The 19765-nt window shown below is 36.5% G+C and overlaps 1 protein-coding gene across 1 annotated transcript in view; it reads right to left on the reverse strand.

Moving 5' to 3' along the window:
* Positions 1–19: 19 nt before the first annotated feature.
* LOC113054296 (FRAS1-related extracellular matrix protein 2-like) overlaps positions 20–19765 on the reverse strand; it is a 50418-nt gene continuing 30672 nt past the window's right edge. Inside the window, exons 7-24 of the mRNA XM_026219744.1 lie at positions 13908–14057; positions 13138–13347; positions 12759–12956; positions 10467–10631; positions 10067–10249; positions 9701–9831; positions 9451–9609; positions 8114–8417; positions 7795–7926; positions 6333–6664; positions 5046–5238; positions 4235–4339; positions 2786–2913; positions 2483–2617; positions 2068–2194; positions 1616–1803; positions 1022–1168; positions 20–875 (exon numbers count right to left, since the gene is read on the reverse strand). Coding sequence (XP_026075529.1) covers positions 369–875; positions 1022–1168; positions 1616–1803; positions 2068–2194; positions 2483–2617; positions 2786–2913; positions 4235–4339; positions 5046–5238; positions 6333–6664; positions 7795–7926; positions 8114–8417; positions 9451–9609; positions 9701–9831; positions 10067–10249; positions 10467–10631; positions 12759–12956; positions 13138–13347; positions 13908–14057 — 3494 coding nt within the window. The 3' untranslated portion in view covers positions 20–368. The remainder of the gene's footprint in view (positions 876–1021; positions 1169–1615; positions 1804–2067; positions 2195–2482; positions 2618–2785; positions 2914–4234; positions 4340–5045; positions 5239–6332; positions 6665–7794; positions 7927–8113; positions 8418–9450; positions 9610–9700; positions 9832–10066; positions 10250–10466; positions 10632–12758; positions 12957–13137; positions 13348–13907; positions 14058–19765) is intronic.

The raw sequence follows: 19765 nt of genomic DNA on the forward strand, positions 1-19765 counted from the left end.
AACTATGAATATTTCATGTATTAAAGGATGAATTCATTTATGGTTTATTTTTTTATTTTACCGCCTTTATTCAGTCACTCATTCACTCCATTTCCAAAAAATGAGTAGGACATTGTGGGGACTCTGAGAACTCTGAACACTGGGTAGACCTCAACAATCCATTACTGGACAAGCAAAAATTACATTACAACATAAAACATCACTAAAAATGATTTCTTTGGGCTGGTGATGAACTGGGTCGTGATTTCTCTGTAAGATAAAACTTGTCAGAGGCACTTGTTTAAAACAAATAAAACAAAACAAACGGATCCAATGTATGACAAAGCAGAAGTACAGTACAGTCTCCATCCAAGTAGTCCATTAGTCCTTTAGACCTCTGAGCTGTCACCATTTCCAATGCTGCTTCTAACTATAACAGGCTGCAGGCTGGACGAGACTCTTGGGGCCTTTTTCACAGGCGTCCGCCTTGAGCGAACCATCAGTGCCAACACCATAACCATGAGGATGGTGAGAAGCAGTCCCACGACGGCTCCTGCCACAGTCACCACGTCTCCTTCTGCACCTCGTCCACTGAGCTCCCGTGGAGACAGTCTGTCTGCGAACAGTTCCTCCACAGACACAGAGTGACGATGGCGGCGGTCCAGAGCGATGTGTATGATATTCGTTCCTCGGTTGCTCTCTGGTCCGATCTCCTCCGCCAGTATCGGGACTTCTCTGATGGACCGCCGGAAGCGTCCTCTGGCCTCCGCTGGTACAAGGTCACCTGATGTTATTGAGTGGTACTCTACACTGCGTTTGCCAATGCCACGCTTGGCGTTGTCTTTTGAATGAACAGTGTAGATGGTGTGAATGAACCACTCCCTCCCTACTGCCACCTACAGACAAGAAGGATTATAGAGGGTTTTAGCAAGACTGACATTGTAAATGACAGAAATCCAGTATAGGATGTCACAGATTTGCAGTACACCACTGTATATACAGTAGTCATTCCTTTATTAATAAACCATCAAAAAGATTAGACCTGGAAAAGAGGAGTAGAATCCAGCCTGAATCCATCAGATCCTGGCTGCTTCACCAAAGATAGAGCCGAGGGGTCATCTACAGCCAGCAGGGCCTTGAAACCCACGTCCCCAAAACTCTTGACCTGAGTCTCTGGCTGGGCTTTGTCCTAGAGGATAGGTGGAGTCATGAGATTTTTTTCAGACAAACTATTATTATTATTATTAGTAGTAGTAGTAGTAGTAGCAGTAGTTATTTAAATAAATGTATAATTTATTATCAAATAAAATACAAATATTAATATAAAAATATTATGTGCTTGCATTTTATTTTTGAAAACTTATACACAGTGTCATTTTGAGTATTATTTATATAATATTATAGTTTTATATAACATTTCTTATTTTGAATTAGCATTTAGTAATTTTGTTTTTGACATTTTTATTATTTTGTCTTTTTATATTTCTATTTAGCTTTAATTTATATTAATTTAAGTTTTCATTTGAGACATTTTTAGTTTCAGTTAGTTGCCAACATTGCAACTTTTTTCTATTTATGTTATTTTTTTTTACAAAACTTTGTTTCACTTAACAATGACTTCAATTAGTATACTCACAATAATTTTGAATCGGTACAGCAGGGATGGAGAGTCTGCAAAGCATCCAAACTCAGACTTGGCGGGGTTGTATTTAGGAACATATCCATCAGCGCCGGTGCACAGATACACCTTCTCAATGTTACAGTAGAAAGAGTCACCCAAGTTCTGCACAGGGTCCACCATCACCCGTCCATAGATTGTGTCACCTTGAAGAGAACCAGCTCAGTCAAACATAAATCACAAGAATGGCAGTTCTAGAAATTACACAATGACTAGATTGTTTAACTAAGATACATCTCGACATCTGTGCAACAACAGACAACAGATTTTTATGTTCTTAAGTGATGCTTATCCATGCAAAACTTCGTCACAACGCATATTGCAATGTGATTTCCGTGCGTTGATTGTATTCACTTGTTTAAAGAAATAGCCCCTTGAACTGATTAAGTTAGGTGTTTTAGTAGATGTACCCTTAGAGAAAACCGCATCACTCTCCTGGCTGAAGCCCATAGATCCATCTGACAACCACAATGCCTTCTTAGACAACAGGAACATCTGTGTGTTCAGACTGAACTCCACCGCCACAGGGTCACTCACCTCGAAAGTAAAGACAATAATACTTTTTTAGAAGAGCTTGGTTTAACTGATCAAATATTTTATTGCATTTTGATATACAAGCAACTGATTAATTCAGCAAATCTTATTTTATTTTATTTAGAACACACACACACACACACTGGAATCTGCATTTTTCTAATTTAATAAACAGTTTTCCTATTACAAATTCTATCAATAACAAGATGAATGAACATCTGAAACGAAAAGCTAACCAAAATTTGAGAATTTATTTCACTTCTGCTTTATTGACATATTTCTTTAGTATACCTGCTGTAAGCGGATATCAAGATGAAAAGTAACGGGCTCTCTAGGGTTGCAGACTGGAGGAAAGGTGTAGTCCACATTCAGCGCTGCTGTACAGGGAATCAGCTTCACTGTGTATGTGCCTGAATAATCACGAACCTGCAGGTCACGAACACACAGGATTCATGCAAGTTAGTCTTTTGCTTTAGAACCCAGATTTTACATTGGTCATCAAGTGGCGACTCAACACTGCCAGAACTGTTTATCTCGAAAAGTAAACAGCAATGTTCTTAAAACCACAAAGTGGGGAAAGAGAGATCAACTCACAGCAAAGTCTGAGATGAACATCCATTGCTGGACAGGCTGGCTGTAGGTCGGCTCAGTCCTAACCAGAGTGAGGTTAAAGGTCAAGCCTGGGTGGTATGCACTCAATACTGTGGACTTCACAGAGGATGCTGGGTAATCAGGGAAGATAGCAAAATAGCAAGTTAATTTAATCAAATCAAAGCAAAACAAATGTTTTATTTATTATTATTTATTACTATTATTTAGCAAGCCAGTATCTACCTAAATCAGTGCTTAAAAATAAAAATGTTTGCAATTCCAGGTAATTTACTATAGAAATATGATTATTTAGTTTTTACCTGTTATAGTAATACCTATATTGCAATCTCCATAAAAAATTGCCATGCTTCTTTAGAACCATATGCTGAATATGATGAAGTTTTGAGATTTAGTTTAGCCTTTTTCTAAATGACCCTGTTACATCTATCCAAAGTGTAAAGACAAATCTTTTTGATAATTATTGACTTCGAGAGTCCAGAGAATTTTACTGCAGTGGGTTTCTGAGTGAAAAACCTAGGACTAGTTCGCAACAATAGTTTTTTTTCCTTCAATATATATATTCTCAAATATTTAATGAACAATTTGATTGACAGCAATTGCACAGTTGTTCAGATAAAGAGATGTGAAATGTTGCGCAATATAACATTTTCAAGATTAAAAAATGTGATATGGCCCCCCAGTGCCCCGATTTCTTTAAAAAATTTTAAAGACCTTTAGGGCTGTGAAACAAACAGTCTCATCGAGTTTCGTTCTGCTCGGCCTCCATTAACCCCGTCTAATAGGTGCTCAAACTTCATTAGCCATTTGGACACAGACACTGGGTGTGAATTTTCAAACATGAAGCCATTTTCAGTTTGGTATAAATGTCTCATTCCGTTAAAAAGTTTTTGTAAAATTGACCCCGCTTCTTTCAAATGTTTTGGCATTGCTTTGGAATGACGAGTAGAAACCTCAAGGTGTTTTTGATAATTATTGATAGTCACCCTCCAGAGAAATTGTTTGGTTCAGATCGGGCAAAATACCTAGGACTAAATCACAAAAGTAGGTTTTTCAAAAAAAAATCCAAAATAGCTGAACACTTCACCTAAATTTAGCATTTTTTGTTCATCATGACCCATGGATTCCGATTATATGAGACACTTAAGTCTGTGACAAGTGGTTTAGTTGCAATTTTGATGTTTTGATAGCTGTAGCGTTCCATCAGGCTGATCAGGGCAATGTTTTGGTTGTGTTGCAAACTGGGGGATTACTACCATCCCTCAAAAGTTTCAGGTCTCTACGCCTTACGGTTTGGTCTGCCTGATCACTTTTAGGTCAGAATACTGATCTTTGAAAATTGTAATTACAACAGGGTTTCAGCACTACGTACTTAAACCCCTAATTAATAAGAATGGATATAATTCATAAGATTTCATAGATGCCAAAACTTACCATAATGTTCCGCTACAAACAACCCCCTGAAGCGAGCTTCTGTGCGGAAGTTCACCACAAGCCTTCCCTGCTCATTAATCCTCATGCTGGTTGGATATAAAGTTCCTGCAGAGAAAATGTGATTATCTTTTCATTATAAATATTGTATGACTTCCCACTAATCTTCTACATGTGACACTTGTATTCCAAGAATATGGGAATATGGCAGAGAATTACTCTCCATTTCCATGACAGTCAAATATAAAAGAAAAATGACAAATTGTACACATAAATAACACAAATGTATTGAAAACAGAATTTTATATTCATAGAAAAGGCACAAAATTGCCCTGTTTTTAACTCTTCCTAAACATTTATTATGGAAGGGAAATTAGAATGCAAAAATAGAGAAATTCTGGCCAATTTAAAATCAACAATGAAAAATGAGTGGAAAAAAATTATTAAAGCATTTATTATATTTCGTTGATGTTAGTAAAAATGTAAGTGTTTGTTGTTTATGTTAATTCACAATGTGTTCATGTTAACAAATACAAGTTTTGATTTTAAAACTGTATTAGTAAATGTAGAAATTACCGTAACTAATATTAATAAATGCTGTAGAACAATTTCTTATTATTAATTCATGTTAACTTATGAAGCTAACTAATTCTAAAGTGTTACCTTTAAAGCTATGTCCTATAAAGCAAGAAAGATTTTTTTATTATAATATTTTTCTAATCCTATGGGACAGAAAAGTTCTCCTATTTAATTTCCCCAATTTAAGTTTTTAATGGAACATTCTTTAGGAGATTTTCTCAAATTCATGACTTGCCTTGCAGTTCTGCCTGAGGGGGGCTGCAGACACCATCCCTCCACAGGATGGCAGTGTCATACACAAAGGTGAGCCGCAGTTCTGAATGCAGGTCAAAGTGTTGCCAGCCTCCTGCTCCCACAGGGGAATGAAACACGTATGAGACGTGGAGAGGAACTCGCAGGGTCATATATGACTGCACCAGGTTCAGCACCTTTCAAAAACACAGTCAAATGATACTGAAGAGGAACAGCTACAAATACTGCAACAAGACTTTTTAAGATTCTCCACTAGAGGTTGCTATTAATAAGCACTGGCTGTTTGACAAAGTAAATTTCATCAATAAGCCAAGATGCATTTTGTCAGAGGAAAAGATTAGTTGTCTCAAAGCATAATCTGCTTTGATTGAAAGAAACATTCGCTCATTTACATAGTCAATTATAATCAAAATACCAGGCTATAAAAATGTGCTCCTCGTTAATGAGGCCGGTCCGAACACCTGCTGGACTGGGTTTAATCAAGACGAGAAAAATCCCCATGAACATTGTCAAATTCCCATCCTGAGGGAAAAAAGATTCAGGCTTTTCATATTCACCCGGCTCTGTTCGATATCCTCAGCAGGATCCGACCACATATCTTTTAGATGCGTTTTGAATTCATGTCTCGTTTTACGGAGCTATTGCAGACTTTAAGGCTTATTTTTGTAATAACATAGCTCATTCAGACATTTAGAGACTGGATTAGAGGGGGAGTTATTTAAACATGACCTCAAATGCTGAAATGAAATGAATAAAGAAGCCCAATGGGTTACAGTGAAGTCAATCTCCTCTTCTACTGAGAACTATGAGGAATGTGGCAGAATTAAAACCCGAAAACAGTTATGGCTGTCACTAAGTGCTGTGCATAATAGATGAAAACAAACAATAAAAAAAAAAACTAAAAGAAGAAACCTACTTATATTTAAATATACTAGTTTTCACTCTTATACATAGTTTATAGTATAGCATATGAATGGTACCAAAACACATACAGTGAAGCCAGGAAATTAAATTATGAGAGAAAAAAAATCTACTTTGGGCCACTTTTACAATGCAAGTTTTGCTGTGATCTGGCTATAGTGGTGTAAATGCATCAACAGGAGTGAAGATATGTAAACAGATAAATGAAGAATATGAATATCTATTGTCTTCTCAACCCTAGAAATTCTTTTACATGGATTCTTTTAGCTCTAGGACTAGAACAGTTGCATGTGATGAACCACTAATCAATAGAATTCAGAGGATTCTAAAAATGGTTATGACATCTCACCTGCCCATCTGTTCCGATCGTTCCTCCGCAGTCTGTGAGCAGCTCAGACATGTCATAATAACTCACAAACTCCCATAGACAGGCCTCCAAGTTCAGGTTCTTGTAGAAGCGTAGAGTGCTCTGACCTCTGAGGACGGGGCTGTACTGATAAGGCAGAGTACTTCCGACACGGTCTATATTCCGGGTGGCCTTGGTTAGAAAGCCATGTCGTGTGGACACCTCATTAAAGTCCAGCAGATTGGAGCACCTGTGGTTTCCCACGCGAGTGCCATCGGGGCTCAGAGTCAGCTCGAAACCGGACAGCGCATGAGTGGAGACCACAGGGAGCATGCCTGGACCACACCGCACAGGAAATAAATGACAATTTACAAACTTAAATCACTTTCATAATATTGCCTTGGTTAAGAAGAATATGTCATACTGCTAATAATAAGACAAATAAAATATAATAATAAAATGTGAACCTGAAAAAGAAAATATGAATCTCCTGAGGTTTCGAAGCATAACCTGATAATATTTAAAGATGTAGTTCACCCCAAAATGACAATTTCTCATCATTTGCAAAGTTATTATTTACTTTAAACACAAAAAGGAGATATTTTGAAGAATGTGCATGCTTCTCTTTTCTAACAACATATCAGCAATCAAAACAACTTAAAAAAAAACCATAGAAGTAATTAGTACAACTTTTATGCACTATTTTCCTTACTGCAGACTTTCATCTTTTTCTTACACAAAGCTACCATATGGTTTTAGATTTGGAATATAGTGTATATTTATTGTAGTTATATGGACGACTTTTATAGTGTTGTTTTTTGGACAAAATCTTAAACACAACACTATAAATGAACATTTTATAGCTTTCCATTCTTGGACAATTCAAAAGTGTATCTTTGTGTGTTCACAAAAGAAATTAAGTCATACAGGTTTGGAACAACATGCGGGTGAGTAAATGACATTAGAATATTCATTTTTATCTGGAATAATTGTTAAAATGCTAATTTTTTCTGCAGTAAAGGGAGTTATTTCGGCGTGTCACTGTATTGTGGGAAAGCTATGGAAAAGTACAGTTACAAGCAAACGGCTTTTGATGAGTTAGGAAGGTAAATTTAATGCAACCATATTTAGTCAAATGGTCTAGATTTCTTGCATGAAACTTGTGACAATATCCCCCCCAAATACTTTAAAATACTTTTCACCCTTTTAGTATTTTCTTCCCAGACATCATTTTGATGGAAAATGTTGTTGGCAAATGTGTGACATGACACTTCATGTTTATGCATCATTCAGACTTTGATTTAGGAATTTTGAACAGAGCTGTAATATTTAGTTTTGACAGCAGACACATAAATCCAGCAAGAATGCCAGCATTTTCCCCAAGGGATATGTGAGAGGGGTTTGTCTCAGAGGGGCTGAACTAAGCAAAACAACCTGGCAGCCAGAGGGGAAATAATTCTCTCACCATCTATGTGGGGCATGGTGACAGCGAGCTTGATGAGATTGGCATATTCAGGGTCTTCGGCACCTGTATAACGCAGTTTGGCAGAAAAGGGCTCAGCACCTACTGTGCCCAATTTACGTGGCTGGCACATCCCTGCCCAGGAACATCAAAGACATGTTACATTACTTGAAGCATATTACCACCTACTGACAGTCTAATTCCACATTGCAAATGGTGTATTATAACCAGCAGCTCAGCAAAAGCATAATGTCTTTGGTGCCGGTATACAAAGCAAAGCATTTTTATATGATTCCTCTTAATGTGATGGTTTTGGGCTCACCTTCCTCCATGCTAATAGACACAATGGGGCTGCTCAGCTCCAACCCCTCATCCCCATTAGAGTTCACGGCACGGGCCGCACACTGCACTCTAGAACCCGCTTGGAAGTAAATGGAGTCTAGGGTGATCATCTTGGAGGAAGTAAAGAAGGTTTCAAAGTCTGCCTCTCTCAAGGGGCTGGTGACACCATTCGGACCACTAGGGGCGCTAATGAGCCATCGGTAACGAGTCAGTGTGTCGTTGATTCGTTCGCTAATGCAGATGGAGCCTGTTTTGTCATAGTCGTGATATTTGGGATTGCAAGCCTGGATAAGTAAGAGAAATAAACAAGCAAAAGAAAGAAAATTAAAACATGAAAATGAAAATTAATGAAAATGAAAACACTACATTTTAAAATACACTACAAAATACACTACATAAAAAAAAGGAAATACAACAAGTATGCATTCAATTAATCAAAAGTAATATTACAGAATATTCATGTTTCAAATAAATGCTATTATTTCAAACTTGCATCAAGTTTTCCACAAAAATAAAGTATTTATAATAAGAAAAAGTGTTTTTTGTGTACCAAATTAGCATATTAATAAATCAGCTCAATGATTTCTGAAGGATCTTGTGACACTGATACTGGAATACTGGAGTAATGGTGGCAGAAAATTCAGCTTTTCCATCACATTAATAAATTACAGTTTAAAGTATATTCAAATGGAATGAAGTGTAATAATATTTCACAATATTACTGTTTTTACAAAAACTTAAAAAAAAAACAAAATATTTACTAAACCGACACTTTGTAATAGTAGTAATTTTAATATAATATAATATAATATAATATAATATAATATAATATAATATAATATAATATAATATAATATAATATAATATAATATAATATAATATAATATGATGGTAATCACTGAATAGCATGGTACACATCAGGGAAGAACAGTTTTACCATCACTGCTCTGTGGTACCATCACCGTACTTCCACACAACAAACTTCTGTTTAAATATTTATCACAGGAAAAAAACACGGAGGATTTGAAGCATTAAATATTGTTGTTTGTTTCTGTTGCGATCTTTCTTAAGTCCTAATGGTGTAAAAAAAAGCACAATCAATGAAGCCTAGATCGCTACAATTTATATAGCTTAAGATCTGAAAAATCTTTATAATCTTATACTGTTTTACATTAAATTGTACTTAAAGGACCTATTAAAAACAAACACATAATTACCATTAAACTGCATTTAAAATGAATATATGAATGATGCTGGTCCCAAGTAAGTTGAGAACTGTTCTGAGGACCTTCTCACTTTTTCTTCTGACAAGCATACCGTGACGCAGATGACCGGGTATCCAGCAGGTGGGTGGGCATTTGCTTTGGTTCTTCTGACATCATCATAGTGAAGCAGTGACACAACATGAGGCAGTGAAGGGAACGTGACGTCAGCCATACTGTTGGCCTCCTCAATGTACACTATGGCTTCAGTCATCTGCCAATATAAGAGACATAGATTTTCAATTTACATGAACTGTGTATTAAACTCCAGATACAAAGAACATAGCACAGCGAACATTTCTCACCTGGATTTCAGCAACCATATTCTCATCTGGTTTCAGATGGAAAGTGAAGGACTCTCTCATCTCTCTTACACCATCAAACAAAACCTCCACTTCCACTACATGTTCAATCTCACCCGCTTTAAATTCAACATCTGCGCACACACACACAAAATATATGATTGCATCCACTAAAATAAATCACGTCTGACGTTTCTTCTCCTAAATGCTTCCAAACCTGATTGCATTTGTCATTTGCATCCTGAACTCTACATAACCTATGGAGATAAGAAATGCATGCATGTGGAAGCAGCTTGAAGCCACCTGCCAATCTACAAAGGATAAGTAGAATCGGCATATTCAAAATACAAATGACGCCAGAAGCCTCACCGAGGGAGACGGGATGGTAGTCTTCTCCAGATATGGCGGAGCCGTCTTTTGTGTGCACCCTCACCAGGGACACTTTCGAAACGTCTCCTGTCCTGTGGATGGGGATCTTCACTAATGTCATCTGCCCTGACTCTTTTGGCTCACTAACACTGAACTTTGTCTCTGCAAACTTGATGATGGGCTCTGAGAGAGGAGGATGAGAAGACACGAGAATTGAGGAGTTTTTGTTCATTAAAGGATTCTTAGCCAAAAGAGAATCTGTTTAGTCAGTTTACTGAAGTTTGACCCAAATTCTAGAAATCTGATCCTAAGTGTCAGGTATTTGTTTTAATATTCATCTTAAGTGTATTTCAAATGAAAACTGCTTTGATGAAAAATGTTGTTTTTGCTTCTTTCTTACCGTCAGTGTTGTCCTTGATCTTGATAAGCGTTTCATTCTGGCTGCCTATGGATGCTCCGTATGGAGAGTCGCTCTTCGCACTCCCCAGAACCAGTCTAAGTTCCTCCTCCTCCTCATGAATCGAATCATCCACCAGCTTCAGCACACATGGTTTTTCAGACTCACCTAGGGACCAATACATAGAGACCAAAGTCTGAACGAAAAAAAAAAAAAAAACATTTCTAAATTTTTTCAACGTTCAAAAATTCATTAAAGGGGGGCTACAATGGTGTTTCGTGTATTCAGAGTTGTTCACAGTGTTTAAAGAGATGGATTCTCATGCTAAACATGGCCAAAGTTCCAAAAAAATAATTTAGAAGAATGACTGAGAATTTCTGTGCCAAAAATCTTACTTCCGGGTTGGTACAAGTTTCGGCTGGTTTTTTTAGATTGTGGATATAATGACGTAGAAAAGAGCGGAACATAGAGCAGAACTCCTTATATGAGCATTTCTATCGGAAAAGCGCGCCCGCGCACACATTGGCCAGAGGAGAGTGAGACCGCGCACATTAACGTGCTTCAAAATCGTCGGCAGCGGTGCGTACGTGTGTATAAGTGTACGTATAAGTGCGTAAGTTTATTTGTTCATTTGTTTTTCATTCATTAATTGCTTTGTACATTTATCTGTTCCTTCGTGTTCATTTTTTTAATCAGTTCCATCATCCCAAAAGAAAGATTGGACTCTGATCAGCCTAAACGAATGGTCGGTAATTCAAATCCCACTTCTGTGATGGCTACACATCACGGGTAACACACTGACATAGTTCCTGCCCAGGGGCAGCTGGTCAACAGGGGGCGCCGCCCCCCTCAAGTTGGTCAACTTCAATATGTTAAAAATAAGTTAAATATATATTGTGAAATGATAACAAAATTGCATTATTTAGTCATGCTATTTGACTGGTAGTAATGTTAGCACCTATTAAAAATAAAAAAAATAAAAACTTTATTTAGTTTGTTGAGTGTGTGTGGGGCACTGGACAAAGGGGTGTCTATTAGGTCCATAAACTTATGAAAAGCATGTGACTTGAGGCTGAACTCTAATTGGCTTTGTTTCAGATTGACCCTCCCATATATATTGTATATACACATACACTACTACAAGTACATTTATTGAACCATTTTCAGTCTTTAAACTGAGATTTGATATCCTGTGGCTCCCTCGTGTCGACAACATTGGTATTATGGCTTTCATCTCTGAATCACATTAATATAAATGTTGATACATTTTTTTAATGATTACACATTTAATGATTACTTCACTAACAATACACCCACATTAATCTCAAATTCACAGATTTGTGGGATCTTATTTCATGCTTTAACAGTTGAATTTTCAACTTTCATGTTTTAGCCAAGCAGTAATGATACATTATTATGTCACTTTTAAAATGGTATTTAACAATTGCATTCAATCCTGCTGCCTACATTGATAGTGTGATTACGTTTGTTCATTTCAAATTCATCTTTTACACTGTACAGCAGTACAACCCCAATCTTTTTGTGTTCCCATCATTTTACTGATGATTGCTTCTCTAATCTCGGGAATTCACAAACGTTTGCTCTTGAAAGATGGCTCAGTACCCAGTTTTCTTTGGACCAGGTGGTTCAACTGAATCACAACCTGTAAGTATGATAATTAATAAATGTTTATATTTTCTATTACAGAACTATGGTAATGGGTGTACACTTCAGACACATGCTGTACGCGATAGCTGTAGCAGGCTCATGGAAAGGATGGAGACTGAATCTTACAACTGCTTCGAACAAATCATTGGAAAATGAAATGATATTAAATGCGTATTTTGAGAAAACAAAATTTTTTGACCTTGCATGCATTTAAACCTATTGTAAGAGACTCCCAAAACAATATTAGGAACTGTAAAAATGTCATAATGGGGGGGGGGGGGCATTTAATTCATGTGTTTATTAATTTATTAATTCATGCATTCCTTCATTCATTAGTTTGTTCATTTGTTAATTGGTTCATTAACAAATGAACCAATTGTTCATTCATTCATTGATCCGATGAATGAATGTTTGTTCATTCATTCATTAATCCGATCATTGATGGTTTGTTTATTCAATCATTCATCAATTAATTTGTTCATTGTTTGTTTATTAATTTGTTCGTTGCTCATTTGTTTATTCAACTATTTCATTTGTTTCATCATTCATTAGTTTGTTTGTTTATTAATTTAGTTGTCCTTCCCTCCATTCTGCTTCCCATCTTACAGTATGTAAAAGGTTATTTACCAGGCAAGAAAGTTAGGATGGAAGTGTCCGTGTTGGGTCTCTCATCAAAGTCGGACACCACCTGTGCAGAGCCCTGTCTGGTGTAGCAGCGTACAGTGGACTTGTGTCTGATGTCTCCGCTGCGGTGCACCATTGCAGTGATGTGACCTTCACTCTCCTCTGCAGTCATCACAGCCTGTTTAAACTGCACTTTTGGCACTGAAGAAAGAGAACAAACAAACCCTGATGCTCTGATATAACAGTCCTCCACATAGTAGACAAAAACTAGTAATAATTGGGTCATTCATTCTGTGGGAGACAGACAAGTCTATGAAACAGTATATACACGTGTGTGTGTCACAGACACAATTTTAAAGATTTTTTTCCCCAAAATACTCACGGTCTGAAATGGAGTCATTGATTAAGATTGTGACTTTTGCTGGCTCTCCCAGGATTCCACTGGAGGGCATCCGGAGAATAAGCTCAAATCTCTCTGTTCCTTCCAGAACAGGCTGGTCTTGGTCATCCAGGATGGTGACCCAGACCGTCTGCATGCTCACACCCGCTGCAAACTCCAAGTTTCTGCTGATTCCCACATAGTCCACCCCCGCTAGCAAGATGAACACACAGAAAAAAGGCTCAGAGAGAGGTCAGACGATATTTAACAGCAGAAGCACAGGATCCTCACTTTCGATTAATCCTTTCATCAGAGAGACTGCTGTTATGGCAGGGTTTTTTTTAAGGGATCGATGCACAGTACTGAGTTTACAGCTTAGGTTTAGGTTGACTGCACAGAGGACACAGATGAACAGATTTTTTTTTTCTGCTTTGCTGAGAGCTCCAAACTGCATTTTTGATGCCACACATAACTTGTTCAAGGACCTAGTCATAATATTCAATAATGCTAGCTGATAACTCTCACATTGATGAAATACCTTCGGCCAAAAAAACAATTGGAGATAAAGGAATTTTTTTAAATTTGAAGCATTTACATTTTCTAAAAATTCAAGGTCAAACAAACAATTTTTTTTTAATTACAATTAATTCTACATCATTTACTTTTATAGGTAAATTAACATATAATTTCAATTTGTATAAAATGAGTAACAATGCTGGTTGAGGATGGGGAAAAACAATGGATTACTGGGAAAACCAAATGGTATCACACACCTTCAGCAGAAACAGGGTCTGTTTTGCGGGATCTCACGGTGACCGTAGCTTTTTTAGAAAGATCTGTTCCTGTCCTCCACACATGTACTTCAACGTGACCGTCGCTCTCATCGACGTGATACTCCTGGTTGCTGAAATAGAACACAGGAGCTGTGGGGGAAAATAAGCCGAAAAGGAAAACATAAACTTCCATTAATAATGAATTTTAATTAATTGGTCATTCGTAATCACTGAATAAGAATATTGAAAAAAACATTAGAATTCAACTTTAAAAAAAGTTTTATTCATTACAGAATGTTAATGGTTTGACCTTTAAGATTTTGTTAATTTAAGTGATATTTTTAGATATATATTCCATAACCACAGAAACCCTGTTGATTGCAATTATTGAAATTATAATACGTGTACCAACCCTCAAAATCAACCTTCCTCCTCTTCTGTTCTGTGGCATAAAAGAACACCTTATCATTTACAATTAATTGTAACGTTGGAAAAAAACCCTTGAATAAATCATGTACTGAATAGGAAATCAACCTTCTACCATGTAATAAAAATTGTATGACAGTTAAAACCAGCTCTATTTCATAACCAGCAGCTTCACCATCTCAACACCACTGTTCAGTTTGCTGACTAAACAGTGGACACCGCTTTACAAGACAACACACTGACACCTTGTATGGAAGTTTGTGTTTTTCTGTATTTAAGAGCAGAGGTCCCCGGGAGAGGATTCAACAGCTGCCATCTCGCATTTTCTACAGGAAGCCACTTAAAAAGAAATGCCTTTAACCTGTCTGTAACCTCTCTGTTCAGAACACACTACAAATATAAGATCAGGTCACACATTGCAGGGTTTAATATGAATAGATTTATCTTCATTCAGCATAAAAGGAATAAATACCAGTAATCCTTAACCTGAATTAAGATTTTGTGGATGTTTCTGTATGTCTGTGAAAACTAACAGACCAAAGCACTTTTTTTTATTGAGCTACGGCCTCTTAAAAATTGTTTTCATAACTGAAACAAAGCCGAAATAAAATATAAATATTAAATGAAGAGCTTTAATGTAAATTAGAAGTGTTGACTTGGTAACAAAAATGACTGAAATAATAAAAATAACTGAAATAAAAATTAATGCAAAACTGTGGAAGCTTGTTTCCGCTACCGAATAAAAAAAAAAAAAGGTAACTGCGACTTTTTAAACACACAATTGTGACTTTTTAATTTTTTCTCAGAATTGCGTGATACAAACTCAACTGACTTTTTTTCTCAGAATTGCGAGTTATAAAGTCAGAATTGCGTGATACAGTCACAATTGCATTTTATAAAATCAAACTGAGATATAAAATCAAAATTATGACTTTTTCCCTAAGGATTGTGAGTTTATATCTTGCAGTTCTGACTTAATAACAAACAACTGCAAGTATTGTGAGATAAAAACTCGCAATTCTAAGAAAATAGTCAGTCTTTTTTCCCTTCCAAATTGAACTTTCAAAACTCGGAAGGAAGAAAAAATAAAAATAAAAATAAATAAAAGCCTGAATTGCAAGGAAAAAAGTCAGAATGGTGAGTTAATATAAACACAGTTGCCAGTTTATATCATGTAATTCAGAGATACATTTTCATGATTATCTTTTTTTATTTAGTGGCGAAACAGAGCTAAACAGAAATATAAATAAACTAAACAGAATATATATAAAATGATGTCCATCTAAACACAAATATAAACAAAAATAACAAAAGCATTAAAAATACAATTAAACTGACTGAAAATATAGCTTAAAATATCAAAATAATAGCTAAAAAGTGCTTGAAATTTGTAAACACTGACACTATTTCTTGTAATTGCTCATGAAATGTATTGTGAGGGATTTCAAGGGCGTTGCTATTTGGTTGCTAAGGAATTCTGAGCGCTTGTTGCCATGTTGTTGCTAGATGAACTGGCCCGGTCTCTGAAGTATTCTCGTTCCTGGCTACAGCCTTTTTTTTGTAAGCATAAACATTGTAATAAAATTGTTTTTAAATGATTCAATTGTTGAAAATGAGGGGAAGCATTAAAAAAGAATTAGTGTAATGAAATATTCACAGTCACATGAGATGAAGGGTGAAGCTGAAGGTTAAAGCCCCTCAGGAGAAAATCTCAAGCTGTATTATGTTTTGATGCACGGGCAGAAGCTTCAAGCAAGCCTATTTCAGGACTTATCAGAGCATACATGAACTGTGCTGAATCATCCGAGCGTTATCATACTCAGCAGGGCTCATGCACAAAGAAGATGAATGATGGCATCTGCACCACAGAGAGCAAACTTGCACAAGATTTAGTTTTATGAAGAAGATACAATTAGACAACGCTCCAAATTATCAAGTCCATATGGATATAGACACACGGGGAACATTCATATCCAGATGTCCAATCAAAGAATTGATTAGAGGGGTACATTAACACCTGAACTATTAGAGTCATATTCCAATTATCAAAAGTAGCTTGTGGTTATGCAAAACATTCATTATTTTGGCAAATATTTGTGACTATCTATCCCGAGATGTCCTGTTCCAACCAAAATCTCAGCAGGTCACGTCTATTTCCGGGAGCCTGTTCTCGGGAACGAGTCTGTCAGAGCTTCTGTTAAAGCTTCAGGTGACTGAGAAAAAGTCTGTGTGTTCTCCCATTCTGGAAACTCATGTATGAACTCACAGCTAGCGTGTCTGTCGGTAGCATGGAGTGCGGATGGGTTTATGCAGTTTTGACAGCTTTGTTAAACATCTTTCAGGAAACTAAGAAGGAAAGGAGATGGGAAGCATTGAGATTTGTGTGGTGTTTAGTTGTATCTGTCAAAAACTGAAGCTATTTTTACACTTCAAGGGAAAATAAGATTAGAAAATTACTGTTAACAGGGAACTGATTTTCAAAAGAGACATCAAAATGGTGCTATTGGCATGTAGAATCATATTAAGCATAGCTGAACTGTGGGATTTGTAGTGAAACCAACAGAAGGAAATCATGAGCTACTCCTCATTACTGAGGTTAGATCAATAGATTCAGTTTCTGAAATTAAACTAGAACATTAGTTGTGAGAAAACAATAGCCCTTATTTCTTCTAAATAACAGCTACTAAAAAAAACATTTAGAAACTAACAATAACTACCATAGCGATGAGTAAAAAAGAACACAATATAATTGGACTATTTTACCATAATTAGATATCTCTCTCTCTCTCTCTCTCTCTCTCTCTCTCTCTCTCTCTCTATCATTTAAAATGTATATTTATTTTCTCTTGAACTGTAATATATATACAGTGTGAATCTACAATTTTCATAGTCATGAAAATAAAGAAAACTCTTTGAATGAGAAGGTGTGTCCAAACTTTTGGTCTGTACGCACACACACACACGCACGCACGCACGCACACACACACACACACACACACACACACACACACACACACACACACACACACACACACACTTCTATGTTACTAAGAGGGGACTCTCGCTCTACACTGACCAAGAGGGGACCAGTGTTTCTGGTCATTTTTAAGAAACAAAAATGACATACAACATTTTCATTTAAGGTCTTTTTTCATAATATAACATAATATAAATAAAAAATTTAATAAAAAAAAACAACATGCCAAGTGGGGTCCTGAAGCTCTGAGTGACATCTACCTATCCAACAGAGGACCTCCATAGACTGCACTGCAACTGTGTGTGCAAACATAAGGGGAATTGTACCAAGTATTTATTTACAATCTAACTATATTTAAATGCAACTCTAATCTTTGAAACATTCACACTATATCACCATTGAAGAAATATTCATAGTCATGAAAATAAATAAAACTCTTTGAATGAGAAGGTGTGTCCAAACTTTTGGTCTGTACTGTATCTCTCTCTCTCTCTCTCTCTCTCTCTCTCTCTCTCTCTGTGTGTGTGTGAATGCAAACACACACACACACACACACACACACACGTTTGTTTCTGTGAAAAGTGGCGACATCCCATATGTGTAATGGTTTTTATACTGTACAAACTGTATATTCTATGGCCCTATATATATATATATATATATATATATATATATATATATATATATATATATATATATATATACAGTATTGTTCAAAATAATAGCAGTACAATGTGACTAACCAGAATAATCAAGGTTTTTAGTATATTTTTTATTGCTACGTGGCAAACAAGTTACCAGTAGGTTCAGTAGATTGTCAGAAAACAAACAAGACCCAGCATTCATGATATGCACGCTCTTAAGGCTGTGCAATTGGGCAATTAGTTGAAAGGGGTGTGTTCAAAAAAATAGCAGTGTGTACCTTTGATTGTACAAACTCAAAACTATTTTGTACAAACATTTTTTTTTTTCTGGGATTTAGCAATCCTGTGAATCACTAAACTAATATTTAGTTGTATGACCACAGTTTTTTAAAACTGCTTGACATCTGTGTGGCATGGAGTCAACCAACTTGTGGCACCACTCAGCTGTTATTCCACTCCATGATTCTTTAACAACATTCATTCACATTTCTTGGTTTTGCTTCAGAAACAGCATTTTTGATATCACCCCACAAGTTCTCAATTGGATTAAGGTCTGGAGATTGGGCTGGCCACTCCATAACATTAATTTTGTTGGTTTGGAACCAAGACTTTGCCCGTTTACTAGTGTGTTTTGGGTCATTGTCTTGTTGAAACAACCATTTCAAGGGCATGTCCTCTTCAGCATAGGGCAACATGACCTCTTCAAGTATTTTAACATATGCAAACTGATCCATGATCCCTGGTATGCGATAAATAGGCCCAACACCATAGTAGGAGAAACATGCCCATATCATGATGCTTGCAACTCCATGCTTCACTGTCTTCACTGTGTACTGTGGCTTGAATTCAGAGTTTGGGGGTCGTCTCACAAACTGCCTGTGGCCCTTGGACCCAAAAAGAACAATTTTACTCTCATCAGTCCACAAAATGTTCCTCCATTTCTCTTTAGGCCAGTTGATGTGTTCTTTGGCAAATTGTAACCTCTTCTGCACATGCCTTTTTTTTAACAGAGGGACTTTGCGGGGGATTCTTGAAAATAGATTAGCTTCACACAGACGTCTTCTAACTGTCACAGTACTTACAGGTAACTCCAGACTGTCTTTGATCATCCTGGAGGTGATCATTGGCTGAGCCTTTGCCATTCTGGTTATTCTTCTATCCATTTTGATGGTTGTCTTCCGTTTTCTTCCACGTCTCTCTGGTTTTGCTCTCCATTTTAAGGCATTGGAGATCATTTTAGCTGAACAGCCTATCATTTTTTGCACCTCTTTATAGGTTTTCCCCTCTCTAATCAACTTTTTAATCAAAGTACGCTGTTCTTCTGAACAATGTCTTGAACGACCCATTTTCCTCAGCTTTCAAATGCATGTTCAACAAGTGTTGGCTTCATCCTTAAATAGGGGCCACCTGATTCACACCTGTTTCTTCACAAAATTGATGACCTCAGTGATTGAATGCCACACTGCTATTTTTTTGAACACACCCCTTTCAACTAATTCAACTAATTGCCCAATTGCACAGCCTTAAGAGCGTGCATATCATGAATGCTGGGTCTCATTTGTTTTCTGAGAATCTACTGAACCTACTGGTAACTTGTTTGCCACGTAGCAATACAAAAAATATACGAAAACCTTGATTATTCTGGTTAGTCACATTGTACTGCTATTATTTTGAACAATACTGTATATATATATATATATATATTTTTTTTTTTTTTTTTTTTTTTTTTATTCTTGCTTTAAATATTTCTGTTTTTGCATGAAACCTCCTTTTTAATGATTTAAAACTGCTCATTGTTTTTATCTAGAGAA

Source organism: Carassius auratus, chromosome 35 (genome assembly GCF_003368295.1).
Source record: "Carassius auratus strain Wakin chromosome 35, ASM336829v1, whole genome shotgun sequence".
In the NCBI taxonomy this organism is placed as follows: domain Eukaryota; kingdom Metazoa; phylum Chordata; class Actinopteri; order Cypriniformes; family Cyprinidae; genus Carassius; species Carassius auratus.